The sequence below is a fragment of the Dipteris shenzhenensis genome, chromosome 5 (genome assembly GCF_047967505.1).
Source record: "Dipteris shenzhenensis isolate YYH24624 ecotype China chromosome 5, Dip_SZ_1.0, whole genome shotgun sequence".
Taxonomy (NCBI): domain Eukaryota; kingdom Viridiplantae; phylum Streptophyta; class Polypodiopsida; order Gleicheniales; family Dipteridaceae; genus Dipteris; species Dipteris shenzhenensis.
The window spans coordinates 7,498,264-7,518,799 of record NC_141600.1 but is presented as its reverse complement, the minus strand read 5'-3'; the positions used below and the strand labels follow the sequence as shown (position 1 = coordinate 7,518,799).

The 20,536-nt window shown below is 50.4% G+C and overlaps 1 protein-coding gene across 2 annotated transcripts in view; it reads right to left on the bottom strand.

Moving 5' to 3' along the window:
• Window positions 1–20,536, bottom strand: part of LOC147901566 (putative protein phosphatase 2C 4) — a 78,239-nt gene that overhangs the window by 44,327 nt on the left and 13,376 nt on the right. For both annotated transcript variants that reach the window (XM_087374330.1, XM_087374331.1), the window contains exon 2: window positions 1,311–1,424. In XM_087374330.1, coding sequence (XP_087230456.1) covers window positions 1,311–1,424 — 114 coding nt within the window. The remainder of the gene's footprint in view (window positions 1–1,310; window positions 1,425–20,536) is intronic.

Sequence of the window (20,536 nt, the reverse complement as noted above, 5' to 3'; positions counted from 1 at the left end):
TTGGGCTTTATCTGATTGAGATGCGACGACACAGAAATATACTGATGCGACAAACCAGAGAGCAGCAGAGATTGAGGCCACAAGTCACAGAGATCGACTGAGCACAGACACTTGTTACAGATTTCTATGCATCTGAGTCGGTTGCCGGCGAGGCTAAGGAGCTTGATGAGATGTGAGCATCATGGACTAGCAGTGGGAGTCTCCAACACGATGCTACCAGACGAGAGACACGTGCTCCACATGCGACACGGAGAGGGCCACGCATGATCGAGGTCGATCCATCTCAGCCCTCCTCAGAGGTGACCGCCAGAGATGAGGAGTCACCCTTGATGTAGCCCTTCGGATACAGAGATCGAGGAGACCACGCCCTCCACCGCACCCAGAGACAGCTTGACAAACAAAGATACGAGAGCTTCTCACATCTCATCAGAGAGCCACTAGGTTACCTGGATATATGGAACTTGGGCATGTATTAGGAGTGTTAGCTCTGAGCACCTAGCACTCTCCTGGTACTTTGCTACTTCTACTACTTTGTTCACTGGCTAGCTTTCAACAAGGACCTTAGTGAGCCCTTTCCTTCAGCCCTTAGTGGCTTGTATGAGTTACCTTTTGGCTTTGCATTTGTCTCATAGGCCCGCGACGCCTCTCAGAGACGTTAATACATCTTTCTTTCTCTCTCTCTCTCTCTCTCTCTCTCTCTCTCTCTCTCGCACACGTGCGCGCACACACACACAAGTTTCTTTCTTAATCTCTTTTGGGAGTCTCAAAAGGGGGAGGGGGAGAGGGAGGGGAAGGAAATAAAGTCTAATTGTGTCACGAGAGACACAATAGGATATATGGTGCAATATGAAGCAAGTATACAAACACCATAATTGCATCTGAATCAGTACACACACACACACTTTCTTTTTTTGAAAGAAACTCTCATTAAGAAGAATGTACATTCATAGCTGCTCCAAAGCGAGGGAGCTACTACACACACACACACACACACACAAAGTACAAGCATGCCACATCACAATAATCCTTAGAGACAATTGTCAAAGAAAAGAAACTGGAAAACGGCATTGTCAGAATGCTCTAGAATTGAATTTATCACAAGTATATAAATGCAGAACATACGATGACCATCTTGACCATCTCATCATTAACTTTCAAACTCAAGCTGCTTAGTAGTCTTATTTATAATCAAATGATCCCAGTTTTTGTTGTATTTTACATACACAATTGGCAAACCACAAACAAATGAGGTTTCTATTAGACATTAACTAATAAGCGAAAAAGAATCTCATGTCAAACTGTGATTTTACCATCTTCAAGAAACCAGCACCAAATGCTCGTGTGACTTTTAGTCTGCCCTTTACACGATCATTTGATATCGATTTTCTATCATCAGGGTGCTCTGCTTTGATCCGAAGGACTTCCTGCATGGCAAGTCACAGAGTCAGCTTTGTATCAATGACGTAATTGACTAAAGAACATAGGAAGTCAACTACTCTCACATCAAACAGATAATGGTTTGGATGAAGCCAAAGTTACTTGACATTGTTTATCTTTTTGAAAATTTTACATCTAGAAATCATGCAAGAACTGCCCAAATTCATCAACACACACACACACAAATAGTTTGAGTTAGAATGTCCTCAAGATTTAAAGTATATATGTATAAAAAAGGCTTAATTCTCCTACGTCTTGATCATGATATTCTAGAAATATGACTACTCTTTTAAAGACTCGACCCCAAAGGCCCTTTTCTATTTCCTTAATCTAACCATTTTCGTACAAGAAACATAAACACAAAAAGCAAGACGTTATGTACTCCAAATTTAGAAACCGAAGGTGTTTATTGTTTATTACAGTAAGAATAACCAAGCTAATAAGATGAGCGTTAAATCAATAATAGTATGATGTTTAAGAGGGGAAAAGGGGGAGGGGAAAAGGGGGAGGGGAAAATTAAAGGGTTAGCTAATGGTTACTAGTTAGTGGGTGAAAGTGACCCTAAGGCCTAGTAGTGTGTAGTTAGGACAGCTAGATTGTTGCTACTAGTCCTAGGTCTTAAGTGAACTAAGCGTCCTAAGTCAAATAGTACACAATTAGTGAGTGAACATTGGGCTCAGGATTGACGTTAGTGCAGCTTTCAATAGTGGGTTGTTGTTATGTCCACACATGGACATAACTAGGCTAGTGTTATGGAGGTCAGGTTAACCTATGGTCACATGTCCTAACCGTGGGATAGTTAGCACCTTCGGCACACTCCAGGGAGTCTTAGGCTAAGGGATCTACAGTTCGGTGGTGACGCACTAGCCGATAGCACATGTGACCCTGTGTTTGTATTCTGTAGTTGGTTTATGTTTGCAGATTAGAAGGGAGATAGAGGAGATCCTGGATCCTTGTTTCATTTGGTATCAGAGCGAGCTCTACCTTCTTGATTCTAGAGCTTTGAAGGTTATTTTTGCCTATTGTGATTGCTTGTGTTTGATTGTGTGTTGAGGATGGATTAGAGAATTCATGGTGCTTGAATCACCTGGAGTTCTGGGCAGCAAAAGAGAAAACCAGCTGTCTAGTGAATTTCGTTTGTGTATGGGCTGTTTTGTGATTTTTGCTTTTCCTGCCTCTGTTTGCAAGTTAGAACACTTTGCAAATGCAGAGGAAGGTTGAGAGAAGAGCAGCGAGTGAAATTTGCAGCAAATCGAGAGGGTTTGCGGAGAAACCGATTTGTTTGAAGGCAGGCGGATTTGTTTGAAACAGTTCGCTACAAGTTTTGGACTGGAACGACGCCTAAAAGGGTCATTTTTTGCTCTAATCACGTCGCACAGCAACCTGGAACAGGCACACTGCTGTTCCAAGGCTAAGCCTCCAAAATCAGGCGAAACAGCCTGCCCTTGAATCACTAGTGCAGCCTGGAGCAGTCATTACACTGTTCCAGGGCTGCAATTTGCAGGCTGGAAGAGAGAGGCGGCTGCGAATTCTGAAAAATTGGCTGTAGGGCAGCTTTGCCCTGGTGCCTGGATGCTCAGGATGGATTGTGGACCTCCAAAGGCTTATGCTTGCTTTCTGAAAAGTTGCATGTGTGACGTGTATTTGCTTTCTGCGCTTGCATGCTTTGGAACGTAACTTTAGCAGTGGCATTCTAGAGGACCTCCTGCAGGACGAGGAGATTCAGCAGGTCATGGCAGGGATTTGGCAGCAGTCAGAGACGGCACCCCCTACTCAGGGACTGAGGGAGGGAGCCTGTGTCAAAAATCTCTCGGCAAGCTAGTCGAAAAGGGGTCGAGATGATCTCCCAGAAGTTCCGGAAGAAGGCCGGAGTCAAGCCATCCTCGCCAGGACACTTCTGGCTCGGGAGAGCCTTGAGGGCTTCCCAAAGCTCCTCATCCGTGAAAGGCTCCTCCAGACGTGATTCCAAACTACCTCCCAAGCCACAAGACCAGCTGGAGTCATCCTCTCTGTCTGAAATAGCTGGCTGTTAAAACCTGTGGTCAGGTCTAAAATGTCTTGCGGGTCAGAGTGCATGATGCCCTGCGGATCTCGGAGACGCTGCAGCTGCATGCCTGCCGATCGGGGCCAAGTGGCCTGAAAAAACTGCTTCGTCATCCTGTCCCCCTGCTGTAACCACCGGGCTTGGGAAGAGTGATAGGAGAACTCAGCACGACTAATCTCTAGAGGCGAGGTCTCTCCTCAGTACCCGCTCGAGCTCGTGAAGAGTCCTCCTCTGCCTAAGGGCAGGAGCCTGCAACTCCTCACTGCTCCTCTGGATTGCATCAGCCACCCACGAAGCCCAGCCCTCGCACGGTGGATTTGTTTGATCCCGAAAGGGGGAGATAGGTCAAACATCCGACCATGGAGACCGATCACCTTGCTTGATACTGCATACAAGATCCTCACCAAGGTCTTGAGTTTGCGGTTACGGCCCCACCTTACTGACATCATTCATGACACACAGATCGGGTTCGTCCATGAGCGCAACATCCTGGACAACATCTTCAGGTTCTAGGAGACAGTGGATTGGTCCAGGAAGAAGTCACAACCATTGGCCGTCCTCTTGGATTTTGAGAAGGCCTACGATAGGGTGGAGTTGTCCTGTTCGGCGCAAGCTTCTCTACTAGAGCTCAGCCAAACTCTCCCTAGCAGGTCGTGCCTTAGTGGCAAACCAAGTCCTTGCCACGCCCTAGTATATCGCATCATGTTGGTGTTTTCACAGAGGGTACATTAGGCAGCTCTAACGATTGGTTCGGAACGTTCCTTTGGGCAAGTTCGGACAGCACGAGGAATACTAGAGCCTGGGTCGCTTGGCAGACGGTGATCATGCCGCAGGCACTGGGAGGCTTGGGTATCATTGATCCAGAGATGCAGAGCAGAGCCCTCTTGGGCAAGTTAGTTGTTCGCGGCCCCACCCCAGGTACAGAGCCTTGGAAGCTCCTCTTACAGCGAAGGCTTCTCAAGAACACCCCATGCACTGGGGGGCAGTGGTAGCTTTCACACAAATGGATCTTCTCAGAGGCCCCCTTACGAGGAAGGGTTTCCCCTTGATGAGGAGCCTCCATAGGGTCTCGCAGAGATTAGCAAGGAGCTTCATTCGTACTAAACCCACATGCAGAGAGGAGTTTGAGCGTCAGCCCGTTGTTTGGCACGCAGAGACCCAAGATCATGAGGGGCGTATGATCAGACAGCGGACTCACATTGATTGGGCACAATGGGACAATAGACTGGACGGGTCCTTTGGTAGATGGGGCAAATTACCCATGGAGGCAGAGGCGAGGCGAGGTGCCATAGCGCATCTACGAGGGACAAGGCAACGGATGAGAGAGATTGACCTAGCCATCCCTGAGTCCTAGTGGGAGGGACTTTGCGTGTGTATGGACAGCATTGGGCTAGTTTTCTCGGAATGGTGTCTCCTTGAGGATGATGATGCAACGAGGCAGCACGCAACCCGATTTTTTCCGTGTAGGACCTCAAGTCCTACTCTAGGCACTCACTAAGAGAGACCCGGAGATGGATGGGAATCTAGATGGGATCCACTGGCAGATGATCAAAGTAGTGGGACGTTTGGGGAAGGAGTGGCACATTGACCCTCCCAGTATCTCAGAGCAAGATACCCTAGATGGCGCCTCTAGCTTTGGAGGGTAGGCCTTTGAGGGAGGTCCAATGGGATCCGAGAGAGTGGTTCTAGCCCTCCAGGGACAGCGTTGTAGAGCAGGTGGATGAGGTGCCCTTCTTCTTCTTTTTTTTCAAAGAAAGGAACCATCTATTAATGCTTGAAAGATTTCATACAAGACAACAGCCCCAAAGGTGCTGAGTATGGAAAAAACAAAAAGGCTGAAAGAAGAATAGGCATGTTCCAGAGAAACCCAGCTCACTACCTAGGGGATCTCTGGAACTGGAGCTAACAACCAAGTGGGGAGACTATACAGCCAGCGAATCCCTCGCTGAGTGAAGATGTAGAAAACACCTGCAGGCCAAGCCTTGCAAAAGCGAGCACGCCTTTCGATAGTCGCCCTGGAGCCTGGAGTCCCACGCTCCCAAGTGGACCATAGAGTGTAAATGATATCCTGTCAAATGGCAACTAGGGTAGCCGAGGGTGGAACCGGGTGCTCACCCATCACAAGACTGCAACAGGCCACCCTAATGTTCCAAACCGTGATGCTGACATTGTCCTCCCTAGGAGGAGGAGGAGCTAGGCTGCCAGGAGGGACTACCTCATGAAGTGCAATCCTCTGAATGCTCTGACCATGTATCCGGTAGGTTAGGGAGATCTCATCAATCTGAAACGCGTGTCCTCCCTCTGTCAACCAGGCTACCATGCCCCAAGTGTAGTCTCTATGAAGACTCTGCAAACGTGTCATGATCCTGAGGGCTCTCAAGATCCTTGCTGCACTACAGCAGCTCCATCGGCAATGGGGGATAGTCTCCAGGACACCCTCAGAGGAGCAATGGCACTGCCCCTCCACTCGCATCTGCTCCAACCACGGTCCGATGGGCAAGCCTCCATGGGCAGCCAGCCAGAAGAAGTATGAGATCTTCCATGGCCGCAAGCTGGACCACAACCGCGTCCAGAACCTGGAGCGCACCTCCCGGTGCACTCTCTGAGTCACCCAATGTCTCTCCCTCGAGGGGGTCCACCTCGACGAATCCATCTGAAGCCTCTTGCCAATCCGGGTGGTGTAGGAAAAGAAGGGCACCTCATCCACCTGCTCAGCTAGGCCGCCCCTGGAGGGCTAGAACCACTCTCCCGGGTTCCACTGGACCTCCCTCAAGGGTCTACCCTCCCACGGCCAAAGGCGCCATCTAGAGGCGTCCTACTCTGAGATACTAGGAGGGTCAATGTGCCACTCCTTCCACCAAACATCCTACCACTCTAGTGTATCCCATCAAGACTCCCATCCATCTCAGGGTCCCTCTCAATGAGTGGCTAAAGAAGGCCTCCACGTCCTACATGGAAGAAGCCGCGGTGCGTGCTGCCACGTTGCATCAACATCCTCAAGGGAACACCAGTACGGGAAAACTGCCCCAACCATCTGCTGTCTCTCCAAACGTGAAGTCCTTCCCACCACGACTCCAGAATGGCTTAGTCAATCTTGCCCGTCCACTACCCTGCCCCTCACAGATGCGCTATGACATCAAGCCTCGCCTCTGCCTCCATAGGTAGTCTGCTCCAGCGGCCAAAGGACCCTGCTGGACCATTGTCCCACTGTGCCCAACCAATGTGAGTCCGTTGTCCGAGCATACAGCCCTCCTGATCTCTCATCTCTGGGTGCCACATAAGGGACTGGCGCTCAAACTCCTCTCTGCATCTAGGCGGAGCTCGGATGAGACCCCTTGCAAGTCTCTAGAAATACCCTGTGAAGACTCCTCATCAGGAGGGAGCCCTTCCCCGTAAGAAGGGACTCTGAGAAGATCCATCGATGTGAAGGCTGCCCATGTCCCCCAGTGCGTGGGGTGTTCCTCGGAAGCCCTCGCTGTAAGAGGAGCTTCCAAGACTCTGCACTTGGGGTGAGGCCACGAACCACCAACTTGCCCAGAAGGGCCCTGCTCTGCATTTCCGCATCAATGACACCCAAGCTTCCTAATGCCTGCGACATGATCACTGTCTGCCAAGCTACTCGGGCCCTAGTGTTCTTCATGCCATCTGAACCTGCCCAAAGGAAGTTCCATACCAACCATTGGAGCTGCCCAATGCATCCTCTGTGAAAGCACCAGCAAGAGGCAATATACCAGGCCGTGGCAAGGACGACCTGGTTTACTACTAAGGCGCGACCTGCTAGGGAGAGTTTGGCCGAGCTCCAATAGAGAAGCTTGCACCGAACACTCTCAAGGACCAAGGCAATCTGATGCTCTGCTGTAATGTCAATACCCACCTGACATCTGAGGTATCTCGTTGTCTGGCCCCTCGGTATCCATCTGAAGCTAAAGTCACTCCCCCACTCACGGATCTCCTATGTCTCCTCAAAGCCTGTGAAGAAACCTATAGATTTCCTCCAGTTCATCCGTGCCCCCAATCGCCTGTGTGTCCTCAGATAAGCATCTCGCTAGAGCTCCCTGCATATAGCGTTGAAACTCGTCTGACCCATTTGTCTGAGAAACCCAAAGTCGTAGGCCTTCTCAAAGTCCAAGAGAAGGACGGCCAACGGCTGTGACTCCTCCCTAAACCAGAACGTGAAGATGTTGTCCAGGATGCTGCGCTCCTAGACAAACCCAGTCTGTGTGTCATGGATGATGTCAGTAAGATGGGGCCATAATCGCAAACTCAAGACCTTGGCGAGGATCTTGTATGCAGTATCAAGCAAAGTGATCAACCTCCACTGTCGGATGTCTAACCTATGTCCCCCTTTCAGGATCAAACAAATCCACCCCTTGCTCAAAGACTGAGGAAGAAGGCATGTGTCAAAAATCTCCTGGCAAGCTAGACAGAAAGGGGTGGAGATAATCTCTCAGAAGTTCCGCAAAGAGGCCGCAGTCAAGCCATCCTGGGTCGGGAGAGCCTTGAGGGCTTCCCAGAGCTCCTCATCTGTGAAAGGCTCCTCAAGTCTACTGCATAAGTCATGCGAGACTACTGGCGGAACGTGATCCCAAACTAGCTCTCGGGCCACAAGACCAACTGGGGTCATCCTATCCGTCTGAAAGAGCTGGCTGTAAAAACCAGTGGTCATGTCCAAAATCTCCTGCGGGTCAGTGTGCATGATGCCCTGCGAGTCCCGGAGATGATGTAGCTGTGCGTCTGCCTCTATCACCAGAAAACACGTTTCGGACAGTAAAAACGTAAAGAAACGTTACTAAGAAACGTGCGAAACGTGAAAGTTTTTTTGAAATTTTTTTAATAAAAAATACACTATTTTTATTATTTATATAAAATACACTAATTTTACACGTTTCTAGACAAAACGTCTCTCAAAATCTCGAAACATTTCTCGAAACGCGTTTCTAGAAACGTTTCTTGTGACACTCGTGTTTGCCGATCGAGGCCCAATGGTCTGAAAGAACTACTTCGTCATCCTGTCCCCCTGCTGCACCCATCAGGCCCGAGAGAAATGATAGGAGAACTCAGCCCGCCGCACCTCCGTGTCCTGAAGCTCGAGACGAGCGCTCTCAAATATGTCACTAAGCCACTGAGACACTGGGTCCTGCTGCTTCTTGTGCCCTTGCACATGACAATAATAGCAACTATTTTCTTTGTTTACGTTGCACGTGTCTCAGAGTCCTAGAAACCATTTGTAGCCATTGCTGTCATTGAGCGTCCAATTCTTCTTGTTGTTGGAAAAGGCTGAAAGAAAAACCGGCATGTTCTAGACAAACCCAACTCATTGCCTAGGGGATCTCTGATACTAGGGCTAACAGCCAGGTGAGGGGACTATACAACCAACGAATCCCTTGCGGAGTGAAATGTAAAAAACTCTTGCCGGACAAGCCTTGCAAAATTGAGCACTCCTCGTAACAGTCGCCCTAGAGTCTGGGGTCCCACTCTCCCATGTGGAGCGGAGGGTGTAGATGATATCCTGCCAGATGGCGACCAAGGTAGACGAGGGTGGAACCGGATGCTCACCCATCACTAGATTGCAACGAGCAACCCAAATGTTCCACACAGTGATACCGGCTACTTCCCTCCCATACGCTGTCCTCCGAAGGAGGAGGAGGAGCCAGGCTATCAGGAGGGACTGCCTCATGGAGCTCTATCCTCTGAATGCTCTGACATTGTATCCGATAAGCTGGGGAGATCTCATCAATCTGGAACGCGTGTCCTCCCTCAGTCAACCAAGACACCATCCCTTAAGTGTAGTCCCTTTGAAGGCTTTGCATACGGTTCATAATCTTGAGGGCTCCCATCCAGATCCTCGCTGCGCTACGACAGCTCCAAAGACTGGGGGATTGTCTCCAGAAAACTAGCTTAGCAATAATGATACTGCCCATCCACCAGCATCTGCTCCAAGCATGGGCCGATGGGCAAGCCTCCGTGGGCAGCCAGCCAGAAGAAGTAGGATATCTTCCTCGGTTGCAAACTGGACCATAACCGCGTCCAAAACTTGGAACGGACATCTTGGGGCACTCTCTGGGCCACCCAATGCAGCTCCCTCGAAGGGGTCCACATCGAAGAGTCCATTTGAAGCCTCCTCCCAATCCATGTGGTGTAGGAAAAGAAGGGCACCCTGTATCCAACACCTAGCTTACTTGCTGAGAGTGCTTAAATCAAAAAGGATCAAGTGCCTCAGACTGACCTGGCTGCTCCCGCTGCCCCCCTCCTGCCATCTCCTCCTTCCTGCAGCCTCTCTCGCCTCCTCCATCATCGCTCCCCCTCGCCGCCTCCTCCTTCGACCTCCTCCTCTACCTCTCTGCTCCCCCTCCCCGTCTCCCCTCGCCTACCCTCCCTACCTCTCCCGTCTCGTCTCCCCACGCTGCCTCCCTCGCCTCCCCTCTCCGCTTCCTCCGCTCCCCTTCCTCCTCCCCTCCCCGTTGTTCCTAACGTCTTCCCCGTTGTCCCTTCCAGCCTCCTTCCGCCGTCCCTACCACCTCCCCCCTCCGCCTTCTCTGCCTCCTCCTCTCCTCCCCCCCCGTCGGCTTCCTTCTCCCGCCTCCTCTTCACCTCTTGCTCTCACCTTTTCTCCCTCCTTGCCTTCTCGTCCCCCCCCTCCTTCTCCACCTTCCGCTCTCCTTGCCTTTCTCCTCACCCCACCTCTTCTTCGCCTCCCCCTTTGACGCTTTTCTCCCCTTTCTCTTCTTCCTCCCTGCAGCGGGAGCATTTGCACTTGTTAAGGCGAAAGAAAACCTTGGTGGTGACCCTTGGTATGGCCAGAGGGGCTCTATGGCAGCACCCTCGAATCCCACGGCCGTTAAGGTTCTTCTTTCCCCAGCTGACAAGCAACAGGTACAGCAGGCAGTTCAATCCCTCCAGGACAAGGCGCTTGTGGGCCTCACGCCTACACGGAGACAGGTGCGAGAGTGGCTCCAAGCGAGCTTGGCATTAGAAGGAGACCACGTCCAGGAGGTTACCGTCTATGGACGAGGCGTTTCCTCATCCAGCTGAGCTCCCCCGACACTGCCTCGACACTTGTGGTGCAAAGCCCCATCCTCCTTGGCCCACATCGTGTTTTCCTCTTTCCTTAGTATCATGGGTTCACAATGGAGGACATGGATACGACACACCATGTGCCACGTTTCCCGGTTACACTCTACTTCCCAAGGCTCCCCAAGGAGTATCAAGCCATCCTCCCTTCCATTGGTCGAGCATTTGGCACAGTGCTCGAGTCCCCGCCACAGTCGGCCGCCTCAGTTCTAGCAGATGATGGAGTCCCCAGGATTAGATTGGTAGTTGAGAGCCCAGAGTCCCTCCCAGAGTTGATCCTTCTCGAGACCCTTGAAGGGGGCACACTTCGCCAAAGGGTTGGGATTTCTGGGTTACCAGGCTAGTGTCTTCGGTGCAGACAGGTGGGGCACCTCGCTAGAGATTACCCTGTGGCCTCCCTCATGCGCCTCCCCTTCCCCCTCCGCACAGTAGACAGAGTCGGCAAGCCCGAGCCCAGCGTTTTCTTAGGCAGGAGCAGCAGGAGTCTCAGACTCCTTGGGTTACCCCCTCAAAAGGGGATTGGACCCAAGTTAAAAACAAAAAGAAACCAAGCAAGCAGGCCCGCAAGCACCGCAGGCAGAGGGCCAATCGCAGAGAGAGGGACAAGATTGACCGAGAGGCCTCGTAGGAGGAACATCAGGAGCCACCTCCTCCAGCAGCAGGGGCCACCGCCCATCCAGACGGTCCTCCAACTTCGGAGGTTCAGCCGCCGCATCCACCCTTGCAGCAGCAGCGAGCCCCAGGAGCTCCAATGCGACGATGGCAGAAGTCGTAGATGCTAGCCCGATGGGGACAGCAAAGGAGCCAATCGAGAGCCCCGGCGAGCCTGGTCAGCAAGGGGGCCCTATGGTCCTTGTCCCTCCTCCTCCCCCTCCCTCCCCCCCCCCGACCCTTCCCCCTCTTCCTCTTCACTTTTCCCCCTCCCCCTCCAAGGTTCCCCCCGCCCTCTCCTTCCCCTTAACCCCCCCTCCTATAGTCACCCTCACCACTCGCCTCCCTCCCTCTATCCCCCGCGTCCCTACCGCTCCCTCGCTTGCCGTCTCCCTCTCCACTTCAGCAGGTTCTTCCGCTTCGACACCCCTACCAGTTGGCAAGGGAACGATGACGTCCCCTTTTGCTTCTTTATTGCAGCAGCAGGTCCGTTTAGGGAGGGATCTTGAGGAACGAGGCTCGTCTTCCCAGTCAGCGGCTCCTAACCTCCAGGCTGGGTGTCCCTTACCGCGGGACTTCTGGAGGTTAGGACCATGGAACTATTTGGAGATTCCGGACTCTTATCCTCTACCATTGGAGGTAACGCTCATGGTCCTTTAGCCCCGAAAGGGGGGTTTGATTAGTGCAGTGGGATCTTCGACACACCTTGTTTGGAGATTTTCGTTTACCTCCACAGGGTTGGAGAAATGGTCCACGGAGGTATTCGATGTTGTTTTGGGAAATCAGATTACACTCATGATGGACGAGTGGATGGGGCCACATGGACTAGACCTTTGGTACGTCCATGGTGCGGAGGTGAACTTTCAGTTGAGCTTCACGCGCGAGGAGCTGGTGTGTGGTTTGGTGACAGGAGTTATCAAATTGCCACTGCAGGCAAAGGTGGAGCATTCATGATGAAGTGAGCACGGAAGATTGGTATTGAGCCGGTGTCCACACTAGTACGGCGACGCACAAATACTTATTACTCGTCCTCTAAACCTCCGGCAAAATCACACAAAGCAGTCTTTCTGGGACACAGGCGCCCACTCACAGGAGAGCCTTATTCCCGACTCCCCCGTCCTCATGAGCTAGACCATAGTGAGTTGGAACGTACACAGGCTTCACAATCGTGTTCGTAGTCAGCCGCAGTACCTGATACTTCGGCAGGAGTTACAGAGGGCAGTGGTAGGGCGGGCAGTGGACATCCTTATGATTCAGAGCACATGTTTTCAGCTTCAAACATCAGACAACGCCATCACCTTCTCCCAAGAGAGGTCCAAAGGAGCGGTCTCCTGCGGTAGGATGGAGTGGAGGGGTCTGCATCTCAATCTCACAGACTTTGGCTCCAAAGGTCTACGATCAGGGCAAGCTCATTCCAGGACGGGCTGTTTGGATGGGAGTTCAGACGAGAGAGTCCAAGATCAGGATCCTGAACGTGAGAGTTCAGACGGGAGAGTCCAAGATCAGGATCCTGAACGTGGGAGTTCAGATGGGAGAGTCCAAGATCAGGATCTTGAACGTGTATGTCCCAGCGTGTAGACAGCACCGCTCAACCTTTTGGAAGAGGTTGTCAGAGTGTCTTCCGAATGTAGACTCTTGGATTGTTGGAGGTGACTTCAACAACTTGGAGTTTGGGAAAGACAAGTAGGGCAGACCCTTGTTCTCTGAGATGCCAGCAGCAGAGCGTAGCACCTGGGAGCAGTTCATTTTCATGATCAGTAGCAGAGACCCGTGGAGAGAGCCAGATTTCAGCAGGACACCTGGCAGCCTTCTCTTCTCATTTAGACAGAGGAGACACGATGGATTGCTAGAGAGACTAAACCGTTTCTATGTTGGGGACTGGGCACTACACAGAGGCGGATCTATTGGGATTCTGGCAAGTACCATGATGTCAGACCACTCTCCAATGGTACTTCACTTGGATCAGCCCCATCAAGGTTTCCCCCAGAAGGGGGTTTGCATTCCAGAGGACCTTCTGCAGGATGAGAAGATTTAGTAGGTCATGGCGAGGATTTGGGAGCAGTCAGAGGCGGCACCGTGTGAGGGCTGGGCTACGTGGGTGGCCGATGCGATTCAGAGAAGCAGTGAGGAGTTGCAGGCTCACGCCCTTAGGTGGAGGAGGACCCTTCAAGAGCGAGAGCGGGCTTTGAGGAGAGACCTCGCCTCCATCGAGAGGCTCAAGGAACATTACCCTCACTTTAAGAAATTCCAAGAGGAGACAACAACAAGGGTTGACCCAATTACACCTTCAATCCTCACAAAAATGACTTCTATCGTCTTAAAGATGAATAGAAGAGGAAATCTCATTCATTTTCCACGATGTCCCAGTTCTACAGCAAAATTGGAGTTCAACTAGCAGACTCAAAGAGTTCAAATAACATCAGCTCCACCATTGCAGCTATGCACACTCGGTTTATCCTCTCCTTGTGAGTCAATAGCTTTGAATGAAGCATTAGTCAACCAAAGTGTTGAAAAAGAGTTCGTGGCATACAGAGATTTTGGCATCGTGTCAGTTTTTATGGCATTTTGTGCACACTATTCAGCCTTGTAAAGCCTTTTAGGCTATTCGCGGCACCTTTTGCACCTTTTGCCATATCAAGCCTTGTAACAGATTGGACTACATTACAGCATCCATCTCCACTAGCAAAGCAGGTAGCATTTTTCACCGGCAATTTCAGTACACTTCCACATGTCTACATCAAGCAACCTCAATTTGCAGGCATCTTCTAGGTGAGACAATAGTACTTGGAAGTATCAGATGGAGACCATATTTATTCTACAAGAAAATTGGGAGGTTTCAGCCATTTCGATTAGTCAATACCACAATGCTCCAAACTTTCAAAAGCAATAGTACAATGCAAGTTGGATAATCAGCCTAGCGACTATGCCATTCATGATGGCCGGTTGTTCTACAAAGCAAGGCTTTGTATCCTCTCTCAGTTTCGACCAGCCTTGTTACACGCTACACGTGATTCCACAGTTTGTGGACAGCAAGGCGTTAGGCAACCTGAGACAAGCTTGAAAAATAGTCTTGTTACTCATTGTCAGATGTGTCACAACGTGAAGCTCCCACTAGGAAGTTGCCAAGTTTACTCCAACCCCTTCAGATTATGGACCAGCCATATCAACAGATCAATATGGATTTTGTCACCAACCCATCACTAGCCCTTGGTTCTAGGCACACAATGTCCCTAGCCATTGTGGACAGATTCAGTCAATTTGTCATGTTGGTGCCATGCAAGAGCACGATCGACGCACAAGGTTGTTTGTCAAATGGAGTTACCCCATGTGTGGCATTCCTAGAGCCAATGTGTTGAAAAGAGACTCCAAATTCACTAGCCAGTTTTGGAGAGCCTTGTTCGACAACCCTCGTACCAAACAGGATTTGTTCATCAATTTTCGCCCTCAGTCTAATTGCCAGATATAGATTTATAATCAATTGGCCTTTGATGTTCTCAAGTTGTCGTTGCTGTCTTCATAGCACAGAAAGCTAGTCAAGTCTCTAATGGCTAGCTCTGCGTCTAACAAGGGCCACAGTAACCCCTATCGGTTGGGCTCCAACTCTAAACAGAGAGGGGATGTCTCCAAGTGTAATCTACGCATCAACCCTCTGTCTAAGTTATCGGGTCACTAGCTCCGGATCACGATCATGTCGAAGCCTCGTCTCGTGGGTGTCCATGTGATCTGACAAGAAGCACTCCGTGATAGAGCTCTAAGAAGGGTCTGCTAAGGAAGAAGTCTGCTCCTGTCTCCGTGATCGAAGTATCCTCTCGCGGTGCCTGACTACCTCATGGATGAAGCCTGCCAATCATCTCTGGTCTGGGTAGGAGAGGAGCCGGGACAAAACCCCAAAACTATCTCTGAAGAGGCCATAGAAACGCCCTCGAATCTCATAGTAAACACGGCACCTGAAGATGAAGTGCCCCTCTGTCTCAACCTCCTGCATGTCACATAATGTGCATATGCGCCTCTCCCTGGGTATGCCCTCTGCTCTACCGCTCTCAATACGAAATCTATGTGAAGAGACCCAAAACTGCCCAATAGAGATCCTCAATGAGAGGGGTAGGTGGATCTGCGTATATCCTGGTGGGTCGATGAAACCCTCCTCTGTGATGTGCAAGCAGTAATCTCTGTAGAAGCTTAGCTTCACATTAGAGTCCAGAGCGCCCACTACCAGTAGTCAACGGGTTTACATGGGAGTCTGCCTACAGAGATGAGACTAGGGACACAAGGAGAGTACGAGGGTTAGGAGGAGTAGCAGTTCTTTACAGATCCACCCTTTTGGGAACCATTTCAATAGAGCAGAGGGATGCACATTCCAGGTTTCTTTGGATCCGGATCCGACACATGGACAGCCGGGATCTGCTTGTTGCAGCATGCTACTTCCCAAGACCTCCCACTTTGCTAGAGATATCCGAGATGAGACTGAGACATCTCCATTTACAGCCCTTTATCAGTCCATTTCTCAAGCCACAGGAAGTCCTCCTAGTTGGGGACTTCAACGCAAGGACGGGCACCCGCCAGGTATCACTCCTCGATTTCAAGGATGATTCCATTCTAGTGCCAGACATTGACCTTGAGGGTGCTAGGTATGCTATGGGTTTCGGCTAACAGACGAGACCCAGTCACATCTTATGAGCAGGCTCTTTTGGGATGCATGATCTCATTATTTATAATGGTCTTGACAAATGACCCGCCTCAGGTGGTCTCACATGCTCCCCACATGGGGGAGACTCTAGTGTTGTTGATTTCATCATGGGATCCCTTGCCTTCACATCTCGCATCACTGATTTTACTATAGCACCTCTCTCCCCAGGAGCTGATCATACCTACTTATTGTTTAGTATTTCCACGCCCCGTTGCACAGCACCTTCCACCCCACTGATTTCTTACTCCACCTATCATGACATACGCTTTGACCGCGATCACTCACCTATTTACTCGGGCCATCTATTCATACATCTCGCTTATATTGACTTCATACCCCTATTAGAGGATCGTGCTGTCTTGATCACCCGCTCACTACACGAGGTTGCGCTTCATGCTTTCCCTCACACCACTCGCTCCATCCGCCCACCACCACCCGGGACTGTACCTTGTAATAGCAGGTACGATGATAAGTGTAAGGCTCTACGCCATCCTATAACCAGCCTTTGATCGACAAAGGGCACTGTAACTAACTCTATTATCTCACAAATCTGAAATACAGCCAACTTGAACCATTGCCATTGCCCACAAAAAAAATTTAGAGCATATAACTTCACAGCATAGCATCACTGAACCATTTAAGACAAGGGAGGCTAGAATGCCTGTACTGAAAAGCATGACAAGTGACACCGGGAGTTCATTCCGAAAACAATCTTGAAACTGAAATAAGAACTCAGTTTGCTGTTTTTCCAGCTTGGAGAAATTAGATTCATCCTCAACTGGTTCTTTTTCTTTGACAAAAATCAAATACGCTGAAAGATGCTTTTTCATTATAGAAGAAATCGCCGAAGCGGATACAATTGGGACTGATTCCGCTTTCAAGTTTACATCTATGACTTGGGTTTTACCCCTATAAGTCAAGGTAAGCTTCTTATCATGTGTATCAATGATAGCATGCACACCGTACATCCAAGGCATCCCCAGCAAAACATCACACTCAGGTAAAGGCATCACATAGAAATCCTCATCCCTGAATGTGAATCCATAGCTTCCCTATGATAGGAGTGACAGGGGTACTAAGCTCCGGATTAGCCATGTTGGCCTCACAAAGAGGACCAATCTCCTCTGGTCGGAGACCCAACTGAGCTGCAAGTTCAAGAGTTATACAATTTTCTTTGGCTCCTAAGTCAAAGAAGTACAGACAATGTTGATCCTATAGCTTGCCCCATGCTTTGCACATCTCTATCTTCTTCTCATCATGCTCACCCCCAATGATGTCAGGAATGTGGCCAGCACTTGGCTTGGGTTTCTTGCCTCTGAGGTCCTCTCTTGTGCCTTGATTAGAGTCAGCCCGAGTTATAGAGAAACGATAGGGTTTGCAGTGGAGCGATCAAAAATAGACGATCCTCAGACACAACTAAAGAACGGAACTCAGAAAACATAGTGCCTGTCGGTAATATGAAAAACTGAATACAAGAACCTCAAGCCGTGGTGTCTCAAGGACCGTGGCTGAGGCAAATCAGAAAGATGATTCCATGGGTAGCGCGACTCTCTCTCTCTATGTGTGTGTCGCCATCGCACACTACAGAAGAAAGGGAGGGAGAGAGGAGACGAGAAGGAGGGGAGAGAGGGAGGGAGGGAGGGAGGAAGGGAGGGAGAGATGGGGGGAGAAAGACGGAGGGAGAGAAGGGAGGAGAAAGGAGAGGGAGAGGGGAAGGGGAAGGGGTACGCAACACGAGAGAGAGGGAGAGGGAGAGGGACCACAATGCAAAACAAGGGAGAGAGAGAGAGTTAGGAAGGGGAACACGATGAGACAAAGGGTGTGATTAAAAAGGGAGAGGTGAGAGTCAATATACTTCCCTCAAGGAAATCAAACTTCCCGCTCTAAAATTCAAACTTCCCTCCCCCCTTTCCCCCCTTCCCCATTCCCCAATCTCCCCTTCCCCCCCCCCCCACTTCCCCTTTCCCCCCCCCCCCCCCCCAAACCCCCCTTTCCCTTCCCCTCCCCCGCCTCTTCCCCTTCCCCCCTTTCCCCTTTCCCCCCATTCCTCCCCCTCTCCCCTTTTCCCCCCCTTTCCCCTCCCCTCCCTCCCCTTTCCCCCTCCCTTTCCCCCTCCCCCCTCTCCCCTTTTCCCCTCCCCCCGCCTTTTCCTCCCCCTCCCCCTAGAGAAACGGTAGAAAAGATAGCAGCAGAGGGAGCGAAACGCAGTCCTCCGTGTAGCTCGATGATGACGAAGATGATGAAGGGCTGGAGCTGCCCTAGGAAATGGCTGAAAACAGCATGCTCTGAGGAAGGAACCTTCAGGCTATCTGAAATAGCAACATGATGAAGAAAAGGAGCAGATCTGGAGTAGCAGCTGGAGGTCCAGGGCTAGATCTGGAGGAGAGGAATAGAGGGGCAGAGGATGGAGCAAGCATAATAGCCAGATCTGGAGCAGGAGAGGCTGCAGCAAAGGATGGAGGAGGTGAGGAGCAGCTGCAGGTCCTGTCACTGAGGGTGAGGGGGTAGGGAGTCTTTTATAGGCCTGACCTAGGAGGTCAGCCAGCTGGTCGGTTAGTTCCTAGGTCAGTGGCCTCATCTCGGATATCTCTCCCATAGTGCGCAGCGGAATGAAGAGGAAACTGATATGTTCATAGCAGTGATGCTCCCCGGATCTTTAGATCACTAGAGATCTGGGGTCTTTAGATCACCATGGCTTTGATACCATATAGAGAAACGATAGGGTTTGCAGTGGAGCGATCAAAAATAGACGATACTCAGACACTCACAAAACATAGTGCCTGTCGGTAATATGAAAAACTGAATACAAAAACCTCAAGCCGTGGTGTCTCAAGGACCGTGGCTGAGGCAAATCAGAAAGATGATTCCATGTAGAGAAACGGTAGAAAAGATAGCAGCAGAGGGAGCAAAACGCAGTCCTCCGTGTAGCTCGATGATGACGAAGATGATGAACGGCTGGAGCTGCCCTAGGAAATGGCTGAAAACAACATGCTCTGAGGAAGGAACCTTCAGGCTATCTGAAATAGCAACATGATGGCATTCAAGTTATGCCACTGAGTCATGACATCCACTTCAAAAGTACTGGTGAGCCATGTGGCTGAGAATGCCTTCTTAAATTCAACCCATGTAGCAGGTGTTTGGCCCTAAAGGAGAAGGCTAGACCACCACTGCATCGCATTACCCTTAAGGAATGTGGCTGCCTTCTTGATTTTCGAGGACTCTCTGAAGTACCCTCCAGCAAAAGCCAAGTCAAATTGCTGCAAGAAAGTAAGAACCTTCATCCTATCTGCATGTCCATTGAAGGTCTCAAACTTCACTGCTGCCCCCCCTTCCTTGTAATCCTTCATCTTGAGCCTGGGCTCCAGCTGATCATAGCCAAGGGGCCGCAAATAAAGAGGCTGCTGTCCTTGGGGTCCTTTTGGAGCTTGAAGAACACCTCCCACAGCTGGGTTTGGTGGCACAGGTGGTACTGCCTGAGTGTGTGACACCATGGGACTGCCTCCCTGCAGTCCAGGCTGTATCCCCACATTAGCAATGAGCATACAAAGAATTTGGGGCTGGCTGTGAGGTCATGGCCTGAAATATAGATCCTCCTCCAAAGTGTGTTGGCTGAACCACATACTGTGGTTGGGCTTGCTGCCCTTGCTGCACATTCAGAGCATTGCTACCATGCTCATTCCCATTTGGTCCCTACCTTTGTGGCACAGCAAGTGGCTGTACCACTGGTGGCTGTGGCTCTAGTAGTGGCTGTCCCACATGCATCTATGGACCTTGAATGGGTTGTGCCTCTACCCTTGGCATCAAAGCTGGATTATGCACAATCTCAGCAAAACTCTGAGTGAGCTGAGTCAAAACTTGCAACACATAGGCCATCTGTGTTTGCATTACTGCCATGGCATTTGGCTGTACACTTGGGTCAGCACCCAATGCAACTGTACCCACAGGATTATGCACTTGTGGAGCTGGCTGACCCAATGCATCAACCTGAATATTCTGCCCTTCATGGGCTGCATCTTGCACTCTTATTCTGGGGTGTGCTCCCCTTGTCTGCGGCTCTGGCTCAGACTCTGAGTCTGCATCATAATCAAGCCTTATATGCTCCATATCCAAAACAACGGATGGCTGTACCAAAAAAAATCAGCAAATGCTTTCTCTACCCAAGCTGCCTAGAGACTCCTCTGGATGATTTAATGAGGGTCCCGGCAACAGGAACCACTGTAACCGGCCTTTGATCAACAAAGCGCAGTGTAACTGACTCTATTATGAAACCGGCCTCGAATCACTCAGAGGGCAGTGGAACTAAACCTTTAATCACTTCAGCACTTATTTACAGCTCACAAAGCATATATCACAACCATTAACCATTGCATGATCACCATTTGGCATTTACCCATTTGTTCACAAACAAAACCACTGACAAAGGGATGGAGGCTAGAATGCCCCTACTCAACAAACAGAGACAAGTGCACCCGATTGGCCCCAAACACTGTACCGCCCCTTTCGGTATTTCTTTATATTTCACAGTGAAATGATTACAAGTTGCATCTGGGAGACCTTCCCTGCAACAGAGCACGCAGCCCCAATTCACTAAGCCTTCGCAAGGCTTTCAAGCATAGAACACCATCACATAAGTGCACTTAACCCAT